At 37.3% G+C, this 19346-nt stretch overlaps 1 protein-coding gene across 1 annotated transcript in view; it reads left to right on the top strand.

The window, feature by feature from the left end:
• The window catches only part of cv-d (vitellogenin-like lipoprotein), a 132448-nt gene that overhangs the window by 19715 nt on the left and 93387 nt on the right, over positions 1-19346 (top strand). The window contains exons 2-7 of the mRNA XM_083123763.1: positions 3203-3238; positions 7879-8024; positions 10280-10414; positions 14371-14502; positions 15293-15454; positions 17340-17485. Of these exons, the coding sequence (XP_082979889.1) occupies positions 3203-3238; positions 7879-8024; positions 10280-10414; positions 14371-14502; positions 15293-15454; positions 17340-17485 (757 nt within the window). The remainder of the gene's footprint in view (positions 1-3202; positions 3239-7878; positions 8025-10279; positions 10415-14370; positions 14503-15292; positions 15455-17339; positions 17486-19346) is intronic.

Raw genomic sequence — 19346 nt, 5'->3', positions numbered from 1 at the left:
TTAAGAAAGCGGAGTACCTGTGGTTGTTCAAGTCTGTTTGATGAGCATTGAACATTTTTAGAAACATCCGCTCACCCGCTTGTGAATCCGCCTCAGGTGTTGATGAGTGGTTATAAAAAACATGTCTAATATCTGTGAGGCTTCCATCTTTCTCAAACAATTTAACAATCATTGCTTTACCTTTTCTGTAGATAGATGAGGTGGTGTCGCACCCACTGAACCCATGAATGAAGAGAATGCTTTTGGCAAATCCCAGCTTCTGTAACTCCAAGGAGGAATATGTTTTAGTCTCCACTTTCCCTCTTCCTGGTTTAACGAAGAGTATATTACTTTGTGATTGACTGATTGATTTGTTGTTTTAAGTCCAATTTATGCACAGTAAGGCTAATCGGGACTAGACCTACAGTTTAAAGTGGGGTCCGAACCACTACGTGCCTCCACCGGGTATCGAACTCGGGACCCCTTGATTACAAAGTGACGATGCTACCACTGCGCCATCGGGGAGGACCCTATATTACTTTGTGGTGGAGCTAATTAAAACACACGACGGTAATCAGTGCACTGTTGTGTTTGACGGGTACACAGACAACATGAATAGCACAAAACGTGCTAATCAAAAACATAGAAGTACGACAAAAACCTCACTTGACATTGATTTCAGCGAAGATATGACGGTGAACATTCAGCAAGAACACTTCCATGCTAATGAGAGAAACAAGTCTAAGTTCATTAATATGCTGTCTCAGAAATTAAATAGGGAGGATATTGAAACAACAACAACAGCTGAGGGGGATACTGATACTAGCATTGTGCGATGTGGACTTGACAAAGCATCATCTGAGGACAAGGTAGCAATAATAGGCGAAGACATTGATTTGCTGGTCTTGTTGATTGCTTTAGCTCCACCACAAAGTAATATACTCTTGGTTTAACGAAGATCTTAAGATCTGCTAACAAGCTGAAGCCAGACCTTGTGTCTTTGCCACCAACAAGAGGCTCTGCTCAGCAGCATGCATACAGTGTCTTTCTGCAAGTGTAATATGGTTGGGCAACCAGATGACACCTGAGGCCTGGGGATGGAAACCAAGCGTGGATGGAACCCTCGAACCTATCATGACCAATGCCCCTGCAGCTCCTGACTCAATCATGAAAACCATATTTTGCAAATGTATAGCTGGTTGTGGGGTATGATGCGGATGTCGTAAGGCTGGGATAACATGCACTTCAGTCTGTGGCAATTGTGAGGGAAGCTGCACGAATAACCCTCCACCAGAAGAAGAGGAGTTGGATGAAGATGTAGCCAAAGACCCAGACCAATGAGTTTCCACAAAAACCATTTGATTTTACTTAAAGTTTAATGTATAATATAAATATGGAGCTCGGTAATTGTCATAATTTCATTCAAATACACATTTTCTGTAAATTTACTTATGAAATGCCAATAAAGGCTTTTTTTAAAAAATGTCTATGTTTTGTCTACCTTACAACTTTGAAAGTATCCCTCCAATAAGAAAAATGAATAGGACCTTTTTTGTAGGAAATTTTGTCTACTTGAATGTTGTATATGGATAAATTTTCTGTAGGGTTGATAGTTACAAAGATATAAGCAAAAAACGAGGAAAAGTCACCTTTAAACAGCTCCACCACCCCCTGCTCGCCCCCACCCTCCAGGACTTTTAGTATGTTGTACTGTAGGTACCAACGAACAACCATACCAATTTTCAAAACTCTTGGATTTTTTTCCCTCGATTGCCATCTTTTTGTCTAATTTGACTGGGCTATAATGGACATGGCTCCATGTGACTTCTGGTTGTTCCCGAAGCTAAAATCTCCACCGAAAGGCTTCTGTTTTGACAGCTGAGAGGACATTATGTGCAACATTGCGGCGGAGATCAGAGACATTCCAAAAGAGGCATTCCAAGAGTGCTTCCAGCAATGGAAGGCTCGTTAGGCTAAGCATGTGAAATTCCAAGAGGCCTACTTTGACGGAAATTAGGACGTGGACCATACCAGTCAAGTGGATATCTTTTCATGGCATAAAGTCGGATACCTTTTATACAGGCCACCTAACAATAGATTGACAATAAAATAATAGTTTTATTATTACTAACTTATAATAACATTTGTTATTTATTTTGTATTAATATAGTTCTACTATTTAATTTTATATCAACAACTTGAACACCACATACAAAAATTTCTGGCGATGCCCATGCACACCTAAAAACAGATTTATCCATCTGCTGACGCACCCTGTCAAAATATAATGTGAGCAAATTTCATGAAGATAAATATCATTGGAGCTTTCCTTGTTGGATCAAGTAATATGTGAATCAAAATATATTTCAACTTGAAGACGTGACCCACCCAAACTTTGACAGCCACCCCAATAGCACAGGGACACTTGAATTCTCAAGTTTTTTGTCATGGTTTTACTTCTTTAGCTTTCATAGATGCCCTTTAGTCCACAGGGCAGTGAAGTACAGCCAAAAATAAACAGGGACAGTGAATTAGGTACAAATTTTTACAAAGAAGAGAAGGATACAATATAAAGCAAAGAGAGGTCACTAAAGTGAGTGTAAAAAAAAGAATCAACTTCAGATGCATGGAATAGAAATGAGGTTCTGTATGAACAATAAGACAAAGTACATAACAAGATCATCAGAAAAATAGTGAGCATAGCTACAATTCAGAATATAGTGACATGAAAGAGAATATATGGAGATACAAGGATGGGAAGGACAGGGTACCAAAGAAAATATATGAAATGTAGATGGAAGAGAAGAACTATATGAATGTCACAGAAAAGATTGAAAGAACAAGTAGCAAAAAATGTGGAAAAAAGCAGGAAAGGTGCACAGAAAGTTGGCATCAGAGAAATTTGGCAGAAAAACTGGGGAGCCTGATCATGATACTGACACATTTGGTAGATGATAATGAATTGAAATCAAGACTTATGGGTTGATATTACTGAATGTGGGGTAATTATATTAAAGGTTTTCACCAGCACTCATTAATGGAACTAGAGTATTACAATGAATTAGAAACAGAATTATGTCATAATTTAACATAGTGCTATAATTTCTTATGCTATTATGCTTAAAGAGATGACAGTGCATTAATTTGGAAAACAATTTTATGTTTTACTGAATAACTTTAACGCTGACAAGAAACTCAATTAATATTTCTTTTCCTTTTATAGGAGCTGTGCTGCTCTTCCATTTGGCAGTGGCTAAAAGTAAGTTAACACAAAATGTCGATATATTTTGAGTATTTCAAATAAGGCAATTTTATGTAAGTTTGTAATTTATGATCAACTATATTTTTGAAAAGTTTAAAATTACTGTTTTAAATAATTTTAGTGAATTGTTAAGTGTTGGAAAAACTTAAGCAGAATGAAATAATACATGCTTTTAATTTTAAAAGTGGTGCAAAATGAGAAAATTATCAATAAGTTTGCTGCAACAACTTTGTAACGTCAGAAGTTATTATCATTTATTAGGGCTGAGCAGATACCACTTTGAACCGATACCAATACTGATGCTTGTATAATTCCAAATTTAAAATAACAAAGGTTATATATATATATATAAATGTGTGTATCTGTGTAATTATTATTATTACATTTTACACATATGCATTTCTGACAAGGGGCGATGAATAAATTAACGAACCAAATGATGCTCTGTTGCAACGATGCATCTCAACTTTTACATTATTTTTTAAGTGACAATCAATCAGATGTTTCAAATATTAGAGAAATATTAAGTGAAGCTAAGAGCAAGGCAATCATGTGGTTGTCATCCTCCTCTCCCCCAATATTGAAAAATGGGATCATGCCTCTTCAACCTCCTCTAAAACTAAGGGATCACTCTTCCCAAACTAATATTCAATCATCCGCGAACACAAGAATAATTGGTGATTTACCAGCCCGGACACAACGTCTAAAACTAACAGTAAAGCTGTAATGTGAAACCAATCTGGTCTCTTTTTTGTCCTCTAACAAAGAGAATAATAATTAGTAAATGAAATGTAAGGGGAGAATGAAAACTTACCAGTCTCTTACTTCTATATCAGGCGATTGACTTGATATTCCGAAGTGACTTTGCTTTTGATATACTTTTGGCAAATGATTTCTAAGAAAAATTAAATGCATAGTTCTATCGCTTGGCGTGGGAGAAAATCCAAACCCATCACTACACTTTCCAGAAACTAACTGCCGTCATCTGTCGTTCAAAGAAAATTATTCCCCTGCCATGTTCCAATGCCAATGCCAATGCTTTATTAACAGGTTTTTTGTAAGTATCGGGACCATTGTGCCCTTGACTTACTATCATGTTCTTACAAAAAAGTGTATATACAACATTTTTCTTGCTATAACCCGGGTCGACTGTCGGCCGGGATTTGGACAATAGTTCATCTGTATTATTTCACTAATTTGAAATTGTTGAGTTCCTTGTTATAATTTTGCATTGACAGAGGAAGGAAATAATCACTATTATTTTTCAAACCATACATAGTTCGGTGCACTGATGAAAAGTTCTAATCACAAACTACATTTTGCACATCACTTTAAGACACAAAACATAAAATAACCACATAGAATAATAATAATGATAACAATATATAAGTAACAATAAGTAACAAAGAAACAACAAAATCACAATCTGTGCTTTTATAGCTGCACTATCAAGGAACACTAATCTGCTCCATTGAAAACAGTACTTTGAAATACTCATAAACAGGAGTATATGTAACACATAACATAATAATACAATAGCATTTTTGAATTTAGATTTGTTCAAAATTTCGGGGCATGGAGTGGGTCATCCGGACCTGTGGTCGAGTTCCAATGCCCCGAACTGCTGGATTTGGATGCTGTTGGATCTGGCTCCAGAAGTTGTAACACATGGCATATATAGCAGATTGAACATAATCTAGTTCAAGGTCCTCATGGATTTGTAAGATACGAGTATCTCGGCTATGACCAGTAATAAGTCGAGCAACATTATTCTGTATAATCTGCAATGTCCTTATGACTGAAGGTCGGAGATGACCCCCAAGCTGGTGCTGCATACAGGAGCGTGGGACGTACCATCATCTTATACACATGCAAGCGAGTCGTCAGTCCCAAGGTAGGATTTCGGAAAACTGGGTACAATTGTCCAACTCGATTTTGTGCTTTTGCTGTCACAGTTGAGATGTGTTTATGGAAATTTAGTCTTCGGTCCAAAACCACTCCTAGATATGTGGTAAAAGGTTTGTCCGGTATAGAAGATCCCTGGAGTCGTAGAATCTTTGGTAGTTGTCTATGTCGACGTGTAAATAAAACCGCAGCACTCTTTTGTGAATTATACTTCATGCACCAGCGAGTAGACCAATCTTCCAACTCTAATAGTTGTTGTCTCATCCTGCTATAGCATAGATCTTGTAAAGGGCTATTTGTAAAGATGGCAACATCATCTGCATCCATGTTCCTTGTGCCGAAACATTCCCGCTGAAACCCAGTCGGGACAAACAAAAGTCTAAAGTTGGAAAGGAAAAGGAGGATTAGCCCAGGTATATGAATTTCCAGGAAAATGCTATTTACTATGTCTGAGACACGTCCACTACTTTGATGGGTGATGACCTTTTTGACTGTGGGAAGTCACTAAAGAGAGAGATGTCCGCAAATACCAAAGTAAGTGGAAGGATTACCAACAGGTCCATTGTTGGCTTTCGGGACCTCATTGGGGTTATTGCTACACGAGACCACATTTGTACAAACAAAGCCTGGTAGACTTCAAAGAGAACTAAACAGAAGCAGCGAACTCCTATGGGGATAATTTCACGTTATGCTTCATTTGCATGATACTTGATCGCAAGTCTTATCTGCATACAGATCTTTGTGTCATGTAATTGCTGTTCCCAGAAACTTGTGTACAGGTTCATTTAACAAATGCACAACTATTTTTCATTTTTTTTTTTCAAAACCAAAGGTAAGTTGGAAAAGGTGAACAAAACTTTGAAATGGAAAAAGACAATTGGTTTTGGCCGCATCTCTAGCAACTCAAAAACAATGGTATCGGCTAGTATTGGTGCAAAAATATCAACCGATACTTACCATATCGGTATTGGCTCGGCTCTATCATTCATTTATGTAAAATATTATTTCAATCAGTATGAAAGTAATGTACAATATATACGTAAATGTCCATAGTAAGCATACATTGCTTAAACATGTCGGTATTATATTGTTCCGAAAATTTTGTCTGAGAAAAAAAAAATTGAGTAAATATTTCGGCATAAAGGGGGTGGGGGATTGTTCTACCTTTTGGAGGGGGGAGTGCGTCATAGACCTTGGGGGGGATGGGCACCCCTGGCGTCAATAACCCAGTAAGTGACACTGGTCGGATGCACCTGTTCCAGTGTAGTGAAGGTGTACAGAGAGTGGCAAAAACAAGGCAACAACCACCAAGAGGCAGAATTGCAAGGGCATACAGAAGGTGACACCACGGGGAGAGCATTGAGTCAAAAGGCTCGTGACAGCTGAATGTACCATCAGTGTCTGGGAATTACAGGACCAATACAACAGTGGATGCACAACACCCATATCCCACGCAACTGTGCAGTGCACACTGGCACACATGAAGTTCCACAGCAGATGACCCACTTGTCACCCACTCCCCACGAAGCGTCACCATGAACTTCGTCTTGCTTTGGTCCAGGAGCACACTGAATGGACCGTGGACGATTGGAAAAGGGTGTGTTGGTCCGATGAATTGCATCCATGCATATGTGGCGAACAGCACAAGGCTATGGACCTTTCCTGCATGGTGAATGCTGCACAGGCAGGTGGGGATGTCTGGATGGTGTGGGGTTGTTTCTGTAGGACCATTGGTGTGTATGGACTGCTGTGTGACATCTGTTATATATCAGGAGGTGTTAGGGGCCCACTTACACCCCACATTGCAACACTTCTACATACACGGGGACAGCATTTTCTAGGATGACAATGCACGGTGCCACCGAGGCAGGACCATACTTGCTTGGCTGGAGGAACATTCCACAAAGATGCAGTATATGAATTGGCCCCCTAACTCCCCAGATCTAAATCCCATAGAACATCTGTGGGATGTTGTGGAATGAGCTCTTTTCGAACCATGCATCCTGCACCGACAACAGTTGGCTCGTTATGTGATTCCATCAAGAATATATGGTGTCAGCACCTTGTGAAATCCATGCCACATCATGTCCAGGCTGTCCGCTGAGCCAAAGGTGGACCAACAAAGTATTAGGTAGGTGGTCGCAATTCAGTGAGCACTCAGTGTATAACATGGTCATTTTCCTTACTGGAGGAAGGTCGAAAGTAAGAGGACCAGGGTATAAAGATTGGGGGGAGGCAGGGTGGAAAGTAGGAGCGTGAAAAAAATCCACCTTGCCCCATTGAAAATTTTATCTTGAGCTGCCCCTGGCTTCTCATAGTAACATAGTAACTTTCTACATAATTTCAGACCTGTTTACCAGGACAGAAGAGTTTAGTATTATTGTTATTTTTACAAAACTATTTTATGTGATAATTCACTATATCTGACCTTACATAAGTCCATTAGAATGGATGCCCCACAAAATATATTCACTTACTTTTGAGACTGTACTACATACTTTATGGGTGTAGACATATCTGACATTTCAGCATTTTAACTTACTGTAGTAATTCATATTTTGGAAAATAAGAGACTTGGTAGTAAATAAATACAGATAAATTTAGTATTCACTTTTCTGCAACGGTGTTTTTTTGTTCTATAAAACAAAATAAATTTGGCATTCATTTTAAAGCTATTCTTAAGTATTCCTTAAAGTATATTTCAACATATAAGTTATTGAAAACTTTTACAGATGTATTTGGACCAAATACGGCACACACATATGTATACAATGCAGACGTCAAAGTGGGAACCCGTGAACCTGCACCTTTTGCATCTAAATTTCACTTCAATGGACTCTTAAAGGTTCAAGGTTTAGAAGCAGGCGCCATCATACAGGTATATATTTTCTATATACAAATCTATGAAAAGTTGAATAAGTTGGAAGTTCGTTGGTAGGGCAATCAAATCATTACACATTGTAGGGGTTTGTACACAGATAACTGGATTTTGACTCTGGTAGAGTCTATATTTTAACTAAATTTCCACAGTAAATATAAGAAGTTGAAAATCAAAATTTTAGTACATCGGTCATTCCATATCAAATCAACTTGCAACCTGGATCTTAATGTCATGGATTTGATATGTGCCTCATCATTAGAGCATAGTGATATTAACAATAAAATGGGGGTCTTATTTCTTTCCATCAGGGTGGATCACCATTATAAAAAAAAAAAGTGTGCTCAGGCAATATTTGCTGTTGACGCAAACCAGTAATAGGCAAATATTGACCATTTCAAGGGTTTTGGGTCATGAAGACATGGCCTTTGGGGCCATAGGTTCACCACATTGAGTATTTTGTGTGTCACAACGTGTAAGGAAAGCCATCTGGTACCATTTATTGAAAGGAACGAAGCAACAGGCCCAAAAACCATTGTAAAAGTAGAAAAATATGACGTTTTGAGTGGTTTTGGTTGCCTATCTTCCATCATTATGGTGCTTATCCTCCAGTTGCCTCTCGCACACAGGCAATGGCCAAAAGCATTCGTGGAGAGTGCTCACACCAGTCAATCTTGGTCCCATTTTTGGAATACTCCAAGCACCTGTGGATCTTAACCTCTGATGTTACATTACTGAACCTACTTCTTCTCGACGTTAGAGGGTGCTATATCAAGTTGACGACTTGTTGACAGCTGATTGCACGATCAGCTTAGTTGTTGATAGTAAGAAAGAGTATTTTATGTTCTGTTTTGTGTAAGTGTCTGAAAACCATGACCCTTAAAACCAGAGAGAAGAGTCAATGTCCATTCTTTAGTGACCCATCGCCACCGAGATCTCATTTTCCAAGGAAACAGAGGTAAAGAGGTGTTACATCCAGCACAGGCAAGATCTGGCTGTTGGAATGTAGGAACTGCTGTTTAGTGGTTTGATAAACTTCATTGTGGAGGCTGTTAAGGTAGTGTGCGTGAGAGCATCAGTGATGTAAGAATCTGCCAGCTTCTGAAGAAATTGCATAATAAATGAAGAGAATATCTGAGATGTTATGTAGCAAGGATTGGCACTCCAGGGGATGGAACACCCTTCCAGATGGAAGTAGAGTCATTTCAAATGGCTACAGATAGGAGGCTGTTTGAATTATGTCATGCAAATATGCAGACTACTTTAAGTGAAAATGTGCCGTTAAAATTCTGAAAAAGAGTGTGACTTCTTGCAAGAAAAATCACCCCCAGAGACTGGAGCTTGTGGAACAGAGGCTAAGACAACCCAGAAGAACATGAAGGAATTACAACACATTGAGTGAGAGGAACAAAGAGCTCAAAAGTACATGTCAATAAAAGACTCATACCTCATACTTAGCAACCATGATCAAACATCTTAGCAAAGATGTCCAGGAGGTCATTGCCTCCACTTATGTCAATGATGGTGCAGAGGATAATGTCTACATTCCATCTACAGGGAGAAGACAAAAGACAAACAGCAAGATGATTGCAGTGGTGAGAAAGGTTCACATGTATGGCATTAGCAGCACAGTCATGGTAACCATCTTGACAATGGCCCTCCGAGATCACAGTGGATGATATCTCGAAGGCAATTGACAGAATATAGGTATGGATGAGCCAAAATAGGATGAGGGAAGACAACGAAAATGCAACAGGAATATTGGTACTGAAGGGTATCTACTTTGATGGACTCAAGGATAATATACTGACTTGTTCCCAGGATGGTAAAACTGTGACAGTAACAGAAGAGCCCAGTTCAGTCTACGTTGGACACGTCACGTCACCTCGAGGGACAGTGGAACTCATTCCCAGACAGCAGGTAGCTTGCTTGTAACTTGTAAAAGCAATTTGGATATGGCAAGCTTGAATCAAGCTGGCAGTTGGCTTTGACAAGCTTGCATCAAGCATAGATCATACAAAATTATCAAAATCCATGACATCAAGAATCCAGATTTTTTTGTGGCTCATTTAATATAATACGTCCAACATGAAAAAATATGTACATAAGGACTTACATTTTTATATTTAATATGATTTTTTTATAATTCAGCAAAATTGGGATTATCAATGCATTAACACTTCGAAGTAAAGTAGATAGTATAGGAGTAAAATAAGTTAAAAATGTACTTGTTAAGAAAACTATTTTTGTTTTAGCTTAGTGGAGTAAATATCAGTGTCTACAATGGAAAGACGGTTGATAAAGAAAATGAAGATTTGCCATTTTTCCAAATACCTGACGAGTCTGAAGCAATCTACAAACCATTCAAAATTGTTTACGAAGATGGACTTGTAAGTATTTTTGTGTGTGTGTGTGTGTGTGTCCATGTGTATATCTTTGTGTGTTGAATTTTTCAAATTAACCATTATGTATTTTCCTAATATTCTACTATTAACTCCTCTGATTCTGAGAAATCTCTACATATATTTAAGCATTCTAATATTACATAATCAGTTACTCACAGTTGACATCATGGATGGCTGGAGCAAGGTATACATACAATATACTCAATCAAACAGTTCTAATATTCACATACAAATCATTGAATATTTACTGATAAGGTTCCTAATTAGAAACAAAAATATTACTCATAAGAAAACAAAAAAGAACCTAGTAGAAACATCAATACAGAATTCATAAATTATTTCTAGTAAACAATCCTTCAAATTCAGCATATGCTGAATATGCAGGGGTGCCCATCCCTCCACCCCCACCAGCCTAAAGTTGTTCATCACAACCCCCCCCCCCCCAAACATACACACACAAATATAGTTTAGACAAACATGCAGTAATTGATTTTTGTTTGAATGTCGATAATTGGATATCATTTTTTTTAATGAATTTTCGAAGCTTTTGTAAACTTTAGACAACAAAAGCTGACTACTTTACAATTATCCAGTCAGTCGTAGCACAGGAACCAGTGATGTGCGTCTACGCGTAAACAACGATAGTCTACATTCTACACGTAGACTATTTTATACACGTAGATGACATAATCTATGTAAACAACATGGCGAAAGGTGATAACTTAGCAAAGGGCGCCGTGGAAGTAAAACAAAATTATATTGCGTGTCAGTTGCTGATGTGTGAGGAGAACGTTTCGTACTCTTTCTACTAAATTCGAACAATTTCTCACCTAGGAAGAAACCTAATATAGGAAATATTCTAGTGTTTTATGGGAAGAAGACCACTCTTGCCTCACGACTGCCATCTGTTGTTGTTTTTTGCATACTATTTATCTTCTTCCATAGTTGATAATAGAAGAGAAGAGAAAATTTGTTGTAAATAGGATTCTTTTCATTTCGTTAGGAACCAATATAGTTGAAAATGTCACTTTCCTTTCATGAAAGCCATGAAAATTAATTTTAATGCACTTTAGATTGTCTACGTAGTCCATGTAGACTATAACCCAATGTAATCTATGCGTAGATTACGTGCAGACAACGCATGTAGACGTAAACTTATAGTCTACGGCACATCACTGACAGGAACACATACAAGCCAAACAAATCGTACCTGAAATCATCCAACACTAAAAACTGAAGTCTGCATGTTGGAAGTTCCGAGCCTACTCGGAACTACCACAATGAAAACACCAGGCACTGTTTACCACTGGCCCAGATGCCAACAATTGAAAGACACATGACATTCAAAACCTTTCATTGCAGTTGAAAGCAAGGCTCACTTTCACTTTTGTTTGCTAACATAAAATGTACAAAACTGCTTAGGCGCACTGCCATTGTAAGTGTACTGAACCTTATTCTTAACAGTTTGTCTGCTTGACTAACCTTGTATTAATGTGAACAGCACGTCTCTCCCTTCCAAACCGATTCTAAAGGCATAAGAGGTGGTGTTTCACTTCAACCCCATCGCCGCGATCACCTATAGCCACAGGTAGGTAGGAAACTGTACATAACAACCATACCTAAAAATCAATAACAAGTCAATCAAACGAAACGACCCCCCCCTCATTTTTGTGTGAAAATATATAGAATTGGTAGCTAAAAAAAATGTACCCCCTCCTTGTGGGCACCCTTGACCATATGTCATGATTTGTGCAAAATGGTGGGTAATGCCATGCATTATTGTGATGGATCTGTATGGAATCAATGTCCTCTATGTTCTCTTCTTCCTGATGACCTCCTTTGGCTGCTGAAGTGCATGCAGTGTAGGTCTCACTGGTTATTGTGTAACACCCAATAAAAAAAATACTTGGAATAACACCATGTATGTCCCAAAACACTGTTGTTATCACCCTCTGTGCTGACCTGGAAGACTTTAATTTGTCAGGACGGGGAGAATCACTTTGACTCCATTCCTTAGATTGAACCTTTTCTCTGGGTTGTACAGGTATGCCCACGTCTCATTTCCAGTAGGCTACATTGTTGAAGAATGCCTATTCTTCAGTTTCAAATTAATCCAGAGGATATTGATATGCCTCCAAGCACCTTCTCCAATTGTCAACTGTAAACTGCTTTGGATCTGACATAGCACAAATGTTGGGGTACCCCAAGTCAGAAATGATCACCTTTGGAGAACGAAATGACATGTTCAATGCATCAATAACATAAATCGATTCAGTTTCTCCTCCTTGAAACTTCATCACCCAACACTGTGCATGGAAATTTTGTAGAATTTGTACTCCAAATTATAATACATGTTTGTAACTTTATTTACATCTGACAAGTAAAGGGTTACTTACGGTGAAACAAGTTGTCTGGTAATGGATATATTTTTTTAAAGTACTCATCTTAAATAAGGTACAGGTGAAGTATTAGGGGTAATGGGTAGGAGGTTAAGGCTATAAGGGGTCTCAAAGTTAACATGGGAGTCTATCGGAAGACCCTAAAAACCATCGCCAGCTGACGCTAAAGCACTAGTGTTTCACTCCAATGAGAATTTTAGAGGAAATGAATGTCCAACTTCATAAAACACAACCAAATAATAACACATTTTGTTATGAAATTTGAAAGTAATTTGTTATTTGGATGACAAACCCAGGACCTGAGTCTCGCCTTATGACTTCTGCTCGACTCGATCGGAACCGACAAGTGCTTCAAGTGCGACGAAATCACATTTGTAAAGTGTGCTCACTGCGAGATGAGCACTTGTATGAGCCATGCCCTGTTTCTGAACATCATATTGATTGTATCACTCTTTGAATCGAATTACCAGTTTTTTTTTTTATTTATTTATTTATTTATTTATTTATTTATTTTTTTTGCTTCCAAATAACAAATTACTTTCAAATTTCATACCACAATGTGTTATTATTTGGTTGTGTTCAGTAGTTGGACATTCATTTCCTCTAAAAATCTCATCACTCTATGTTTGGAGTGAAACACTAGTGCTTTAGCGTAAGTTGGCGATGGTACATCATGAACCCTCCATGCTAACTTTCAGACCCCTTATCTCATTAACCTCCCACCCATTGCCCCTAATACTTCACCTATACCTTAGTTAAGATGAGTACTTTCCAAAAATATATACATCACCATAAGTGACCCTTTACTTGTGAGATATTAAAAGTTAGATGATTATAAACTTTTGACTAGTAATTGTTTGCAGATAGATATGCAAATTAAGATTATTCATGTGATGTTTAGATAAGTTACAGATATATTTCTGTCCACCAAATTTTATGTTTCCATCTTTAGTATTTTCTGAGAAACCGGAATCACTTTTCTGCCACTTTTAGCTAATCATGACAATGAGAATGAGTGATGATATGATAAAATTGATGAAGGGACATTCACAAAGAATACCCATTCCCAGGCCAGGATTCGAACCCAGAACCCTTGGCATCATAACATGCAGTTCTTTCAACTTACCAAATGTCATATTTAAAGCTTGAATGGTTTCAGACGTATTGCCACATTGAAAATTTATTAATACTCGTAGTTAATGTTCAATTGTTTTATCCCCATAGACAGATGGACAGACCAATAAAAATAATTTGTACCATGTTTTGTTAGTTTCTGATACAACAACAGGTCACTAAAGATGTTAATAATCTGTTTGAAAGTGCTATCAAGGGTAAACTATAATGAATCAAATCATCTCAAAGTATTTTAGAGGCTAATAATTCAAACAAATTGGCCATGACAGGTTCATGCAATTAGAATATAAAATGTGTTATTGAGAGATCACCCAATTTATTCCTCTCTCAGATTCTACCAATTTAAAAGAATCTAGTCAAATTTCCATTTGTAATAATATATTAATTTACGTTTTATTACCATCTCAGGTAGCATCATTAGAGACTCAAGTTGATGATCCAGAGTGGTCAAAAAACATGAAAAAAGGCATTGCAAGCTTATTACAACTTGACTTGAAGAAAATAAGTTTTGACAGGATTCAGGCATTTCATACTCAAGAGGTAAGTTTAAAATGTTTATTCACTAAATATAATAGAAACTGCTGTCAACTTAGTAATGTGCAATATTGATGAGATTAAGAGCAATATGTATTTACTGAAAAGAGAATCATTTAAAAAATACAGATGCTATGATTTGGCACACACAGGAGACACACACTGAGAATATATGTATCAATCATATTTATTTTTTTATTATTTCTAAATGATTTTAAATATTGACATAATTTTGTGGAAAAAATTACAAGAATACTACTAGCATGTCAAACTTCTGTGAAAAAATTAAAATTCCAGCAGACTTCTGCAACTCTGGGATACAGAGTGCTTGGACGTTGGTGACAACTAAGTTGAAAAATAAGTATTTACAGGTGAAAAAAATATGTGAAAGCATATTGGCTTTTGTATCTTTACTTTCTTGTAGGTGTCTTGCGTATGTATTGTATGTATACATTTTCAGTAAGTAAACTGATCCTTTTTGTATACAAATTGGGTTCATTTTATTTTGTGATGTGTGTATTTGTGAGTATTTAAGATTAAATTTACCTGTTGTTACTTTAATGTTTCAATGTAAAGAAATGTTACTTGTTATTTTTGTCATAAAATAATAATATAATATAATTTACAGTGTTCCATTATATGTAGTTATGGCAAATAATTATTATTTATATGCACAATATCTCGAATGTATCAAACTCCCATCAGGTGAGTTTCAACAATGATTTCATGCAATCATTATTTCATTTACAAATCATATTGACACAAAAGATTAGTCATGCTTTTCGTTTCATTCCAGAACAATTTGTATGGCTCATGCAGGGTTGCATATAGTATTGTGCCTCATTCAAATTTCACAGAAGTCAATAAATTCCGTCATCTTGATCAATGCCAAAACTTTCCATTTGATAAATTCAGCAGTGTTCTTTCATTGAAATGTCCCCAAGGACCAGGACATGATGTGAGTATAGAATATAATTATATAAACTTTTCATACTTTTTACATATTCTTTATAGCACAATGCTAAATAATATAATTGTAGTTAATTAGTAGATAATTAGTAGTTAGTTAAACTGGTTATTGATGCATGGACGTCTGCAGGATTTTTTCCAGGGAGGGGCAAGGAAGGTATTTTTTTCCAGGGGGAGGGGGGAAACAAAGGCAAATTTTCCCCAAAAATAGTGTTGTTCCCTAAAAAAACATTGCTTAAATTTGAATTTATGGTGTTCATGCAATAATTAACACATATTATTGTGGCTAAAATGAAATTATATGTGTGAAATACATATTTTTTGGTTGACTTTCATTTTCCGGGGGGAGGCCATCCCCCCCCCCCCTTCTGGATGCCCATGTATTGATGTCATTTTGAGGTTGAGGGTTGTGGATGTTTCCCCCAGGTAAAAGCCACCACAGATGTTGAACAAATGCAACATCTTGGCAGCTTTAATCTGGGAAACACATCCACGACCCTCAACCTCAGGATCAACAACCATTGCTCCCCCACCTAAAACCTGGACTTCACTGTCCCCATCCATACCAACAGTCACGGTACCTCTTCCAACAACTGCTTCCAAACGTCCACCCCTTATGCCCAATCCACCACCAACACAGTACGGAAATGCTAGGAGAGGGCCTATATATCAGCTATGTGTGTAACCACAACCCTTGGCATAAAATATGGCCACCCATTTACCAACCAAACCCCATCTCTCCCTCTCATCCACATTCTTAATCCTTCTCTTCTTGTTTGGCTCCTTGTACTTCATGAAAGAAACTGTACCTCTCGTTCTTTAAGCATGTCTCCTAATCACCACATATAATTTATTGACACGTATTTGAGTACATACCAAAACATTCTCATGAATAGTTGATTGATTGATTGATTTGGTTTAATGTACTTTGCTTTTCTACCACTTTTGGCTAATCTCGAATATGGAGATGAGTGATGATATGATGAAATTGATGAGTGGACAATCACAAAGAAAACCCATGGCCAGGCTGGGATTCGAACCCTGGACCCCTAGTTTTGTAGCACGATATGGTAACCACTCCACCACAGAGGCTGGTATCCTCGTGAATAGAAAACAATACACAAAAATTAACAATTCCCATCATGACCCACTAGCTCACAAAGCCAATCTCCATGGTAAAATGGTTAGCACAGTATGCTATAACATTAGGTGTCCTAGGTTAAAATCCTCACACACATGCCTCCCTGATGGTGCAGTGGTAGTGTCGTCGGCTATTAATCAAGAGGTCCCAGGTTCGATAGCTGGTGGAGGCACATAGTGGTTTGGATTCCACTTTAAACTGTAGGTCCAGTCCTGATTAGCATTTCTGTGCATAAAGTGGACTTAAAACAACAATTCAATCATTCAATCAAACCTCACACACATGGGCATATGTGTTCTTTGTGAGTGTCCCTTCATCAATTTCATCATATCATCATTCATCCTCATTATCACAATTAGCCAAAAATGGCAGAAAAGCAATGCTAAATTATAAAAATCAAATCAAATTATTACCTCACAAACAGCTGTTATGATCATGTAAAACCAGTACCCTTCACGGAACTTTCTCTTGGTATTTCCCTCAGAACACAACACAAGAAAAATGACTACAGTGAAAAAATACACCACAAGCTCAAAATTCATGGTGTATTCAGACCACTGTTACCCTTAACTCCTCAATTTGTAATAAATAATTGTAATTCAGCAAGATTGTAACCGATCAGTATTTGAACTTAACATATTTCATGCCTGTGCTATACCATTTCACTCTGAAACTTGTTTTTGGTTCTACTTTTTAAGATGAACAATATAGTGAATTCTGTATTTTCTTACAGCCTATAGTACTTTCAAGCTCAAGCAGGGTACATCAAGAAATAATTGTTGATGGAGAAAATATAGTCATCAATAAAATTACAGCTTCAGGAGGAATGCATTTAAGTTTGTTTGGACCACATGGGGAGCACCAGTATGCTCTTACAAAGTAAGTATATACACTAAGTAATGAGTTACTTGTAATGCAGTTAAAAGTAACACTTTCTGTTAGCTGTAACTGAGTTAATTTTTAAATGGATAACTGTAGCTGTATCTATTACTTTTGTACAAGAACTGGAATGGAATCAACTTTGCAGTTACTTTTCTTCAGGTTTTGAAACATAAGAAAATTTTCTTCTTTCAGTACTTGCCACATATTGAATCTAATGCTCTTCTGAAAGAGTGTGTATATACAGCAAAGCAGATTGTATGTTTCATGTGTTGAGACATGACAAACAGCAACTCCCTACAGAAATTCCACTGTATTCACTAACCTTTGAAAGTAATTTCCATTTTGCTGGTTTCCAAGAATTTCATACTTGTATTTATTCATCAATCGTACCCTTCCCTTTTCTCAATGCATCTTCTTCAGCACCTACGTATGTGCTATTGCAAATTTTTTAAAACCTTAAGATTTGCCAAATCTTAATGTAATTTACACCTCTACACTGGAAGGAACCAGGCAATGTTGACAACAGATCCTGTTGCAGTGGCACTGCCAGAGACAATTACACACAGGTAAAATAGCAACAGCAAAAAAATCAGGCAAAGCCAGGGCTGGCTTGATAGCTCAGTTGGTAGAGAAATGGCATGGTATGCCAAAGACCCAGGTTTGAGTCTTGTAGAGCGTACATTTTTTGCTGAAATTTCTATATTTTTAAAATCTATTTGAAATCAGAAGTTGACAATGTGTGTGAGGAAAGTAAAGAGAGAGAGAGAGCTACTTGTCTGTTTGATTTGTTGATTTAAGTTCACTTTACACAAAGATAGGCTAATCTCAACTGGACCTACAGTTTAAAGTGGGATCTGAACTACTGTGTCATGTGCCTCCACTGGGTATCAAACATATTCACTACTAGAGGCCTTGAATTCTATACAGGATTTTCAAAAGGGGGTGCGGTATGTATACTTTCATTAGCATTCAGTCCTTACTTTACCACCTTTTCCTGCCTTTCATGTTCATTTTTTTAGGAATACTGGGCCAACGAGGGGGATGTTATGATCTCCACTAATCGATCCCCTTGGGCATGCCAATATATGCAGAAATATTATTTTGTGTTATGAAGAGAAAGATGGAGGAGTAACATCAGCTGTTTTCTTTGTAGAATTCGTTGATTTTACCTTCTTTGCTGCCTGGTTTGTCTTTCTGCTTAGAAAACTAATTGAAGAAGAAAGTGATTCATTCTGCATTCATAACATAACATGAAAACTGACTTGGTTAACTTTTACATATATCCAGAAGGTGTTTCAAAATGTGAACCCAACAAAGTCTACAGCCTAATTTGAATTGAAATTCAAGAACTGGATTCCACCATCAAGAAACTACATGTATTCAATGATGCACATGGCACAAAAAAAAAACAGAAACAACACAACGATTAGCTTTTTCCTTGCTTTGGCATTAACCAACTAACTAACTAACTCTCTAGCATTCTTAAAGCTGAAGGTTTATGGCTGCAGCAACACAAGCATTCTATCTGTCCCTATCCTGGGCAAGATCAATCCAATCTTTTCCATCCTTTAGGTTCATCTTAACCAGCGGTTCTCAAACTTTTTTCTCATTGTACCCTTTACTCGTTACTAAATGTCTAATGTACCCCCACCATAGGTTTTCTCTGAATAGTGAGTTTTGGGAAAAATTTTTGGCTGCCTGATTGGTGTGGCATTTTTCATATGTTGGAGGCATGTATCTGCAATAAAGCAAAATGGCATTGGGCTGCATGTGGAAAGATGGTAAACAAATAGACATTTGAATCCTAAGTTTATTATAGTATTATTGGATGTTCCTATGCTTACCAAGGATGCCTGCA

Source organism: Lepisma saccharinum, chromosome 6, assembly GCF_977018435.1.
Source record: "Lepisma saccharinum chromosome 6, izLepSacc3.1, whole genome shotgun sequence".
NCBI lineage: Eukaryota > Metazoa > Arthropoda > Insecta > Zygentoma > Lepismatidae > Lepisma > Lepisma saccharinum.
This window is presented reverse-complemented; position numbering and strand designations above follow the sequence as displayed.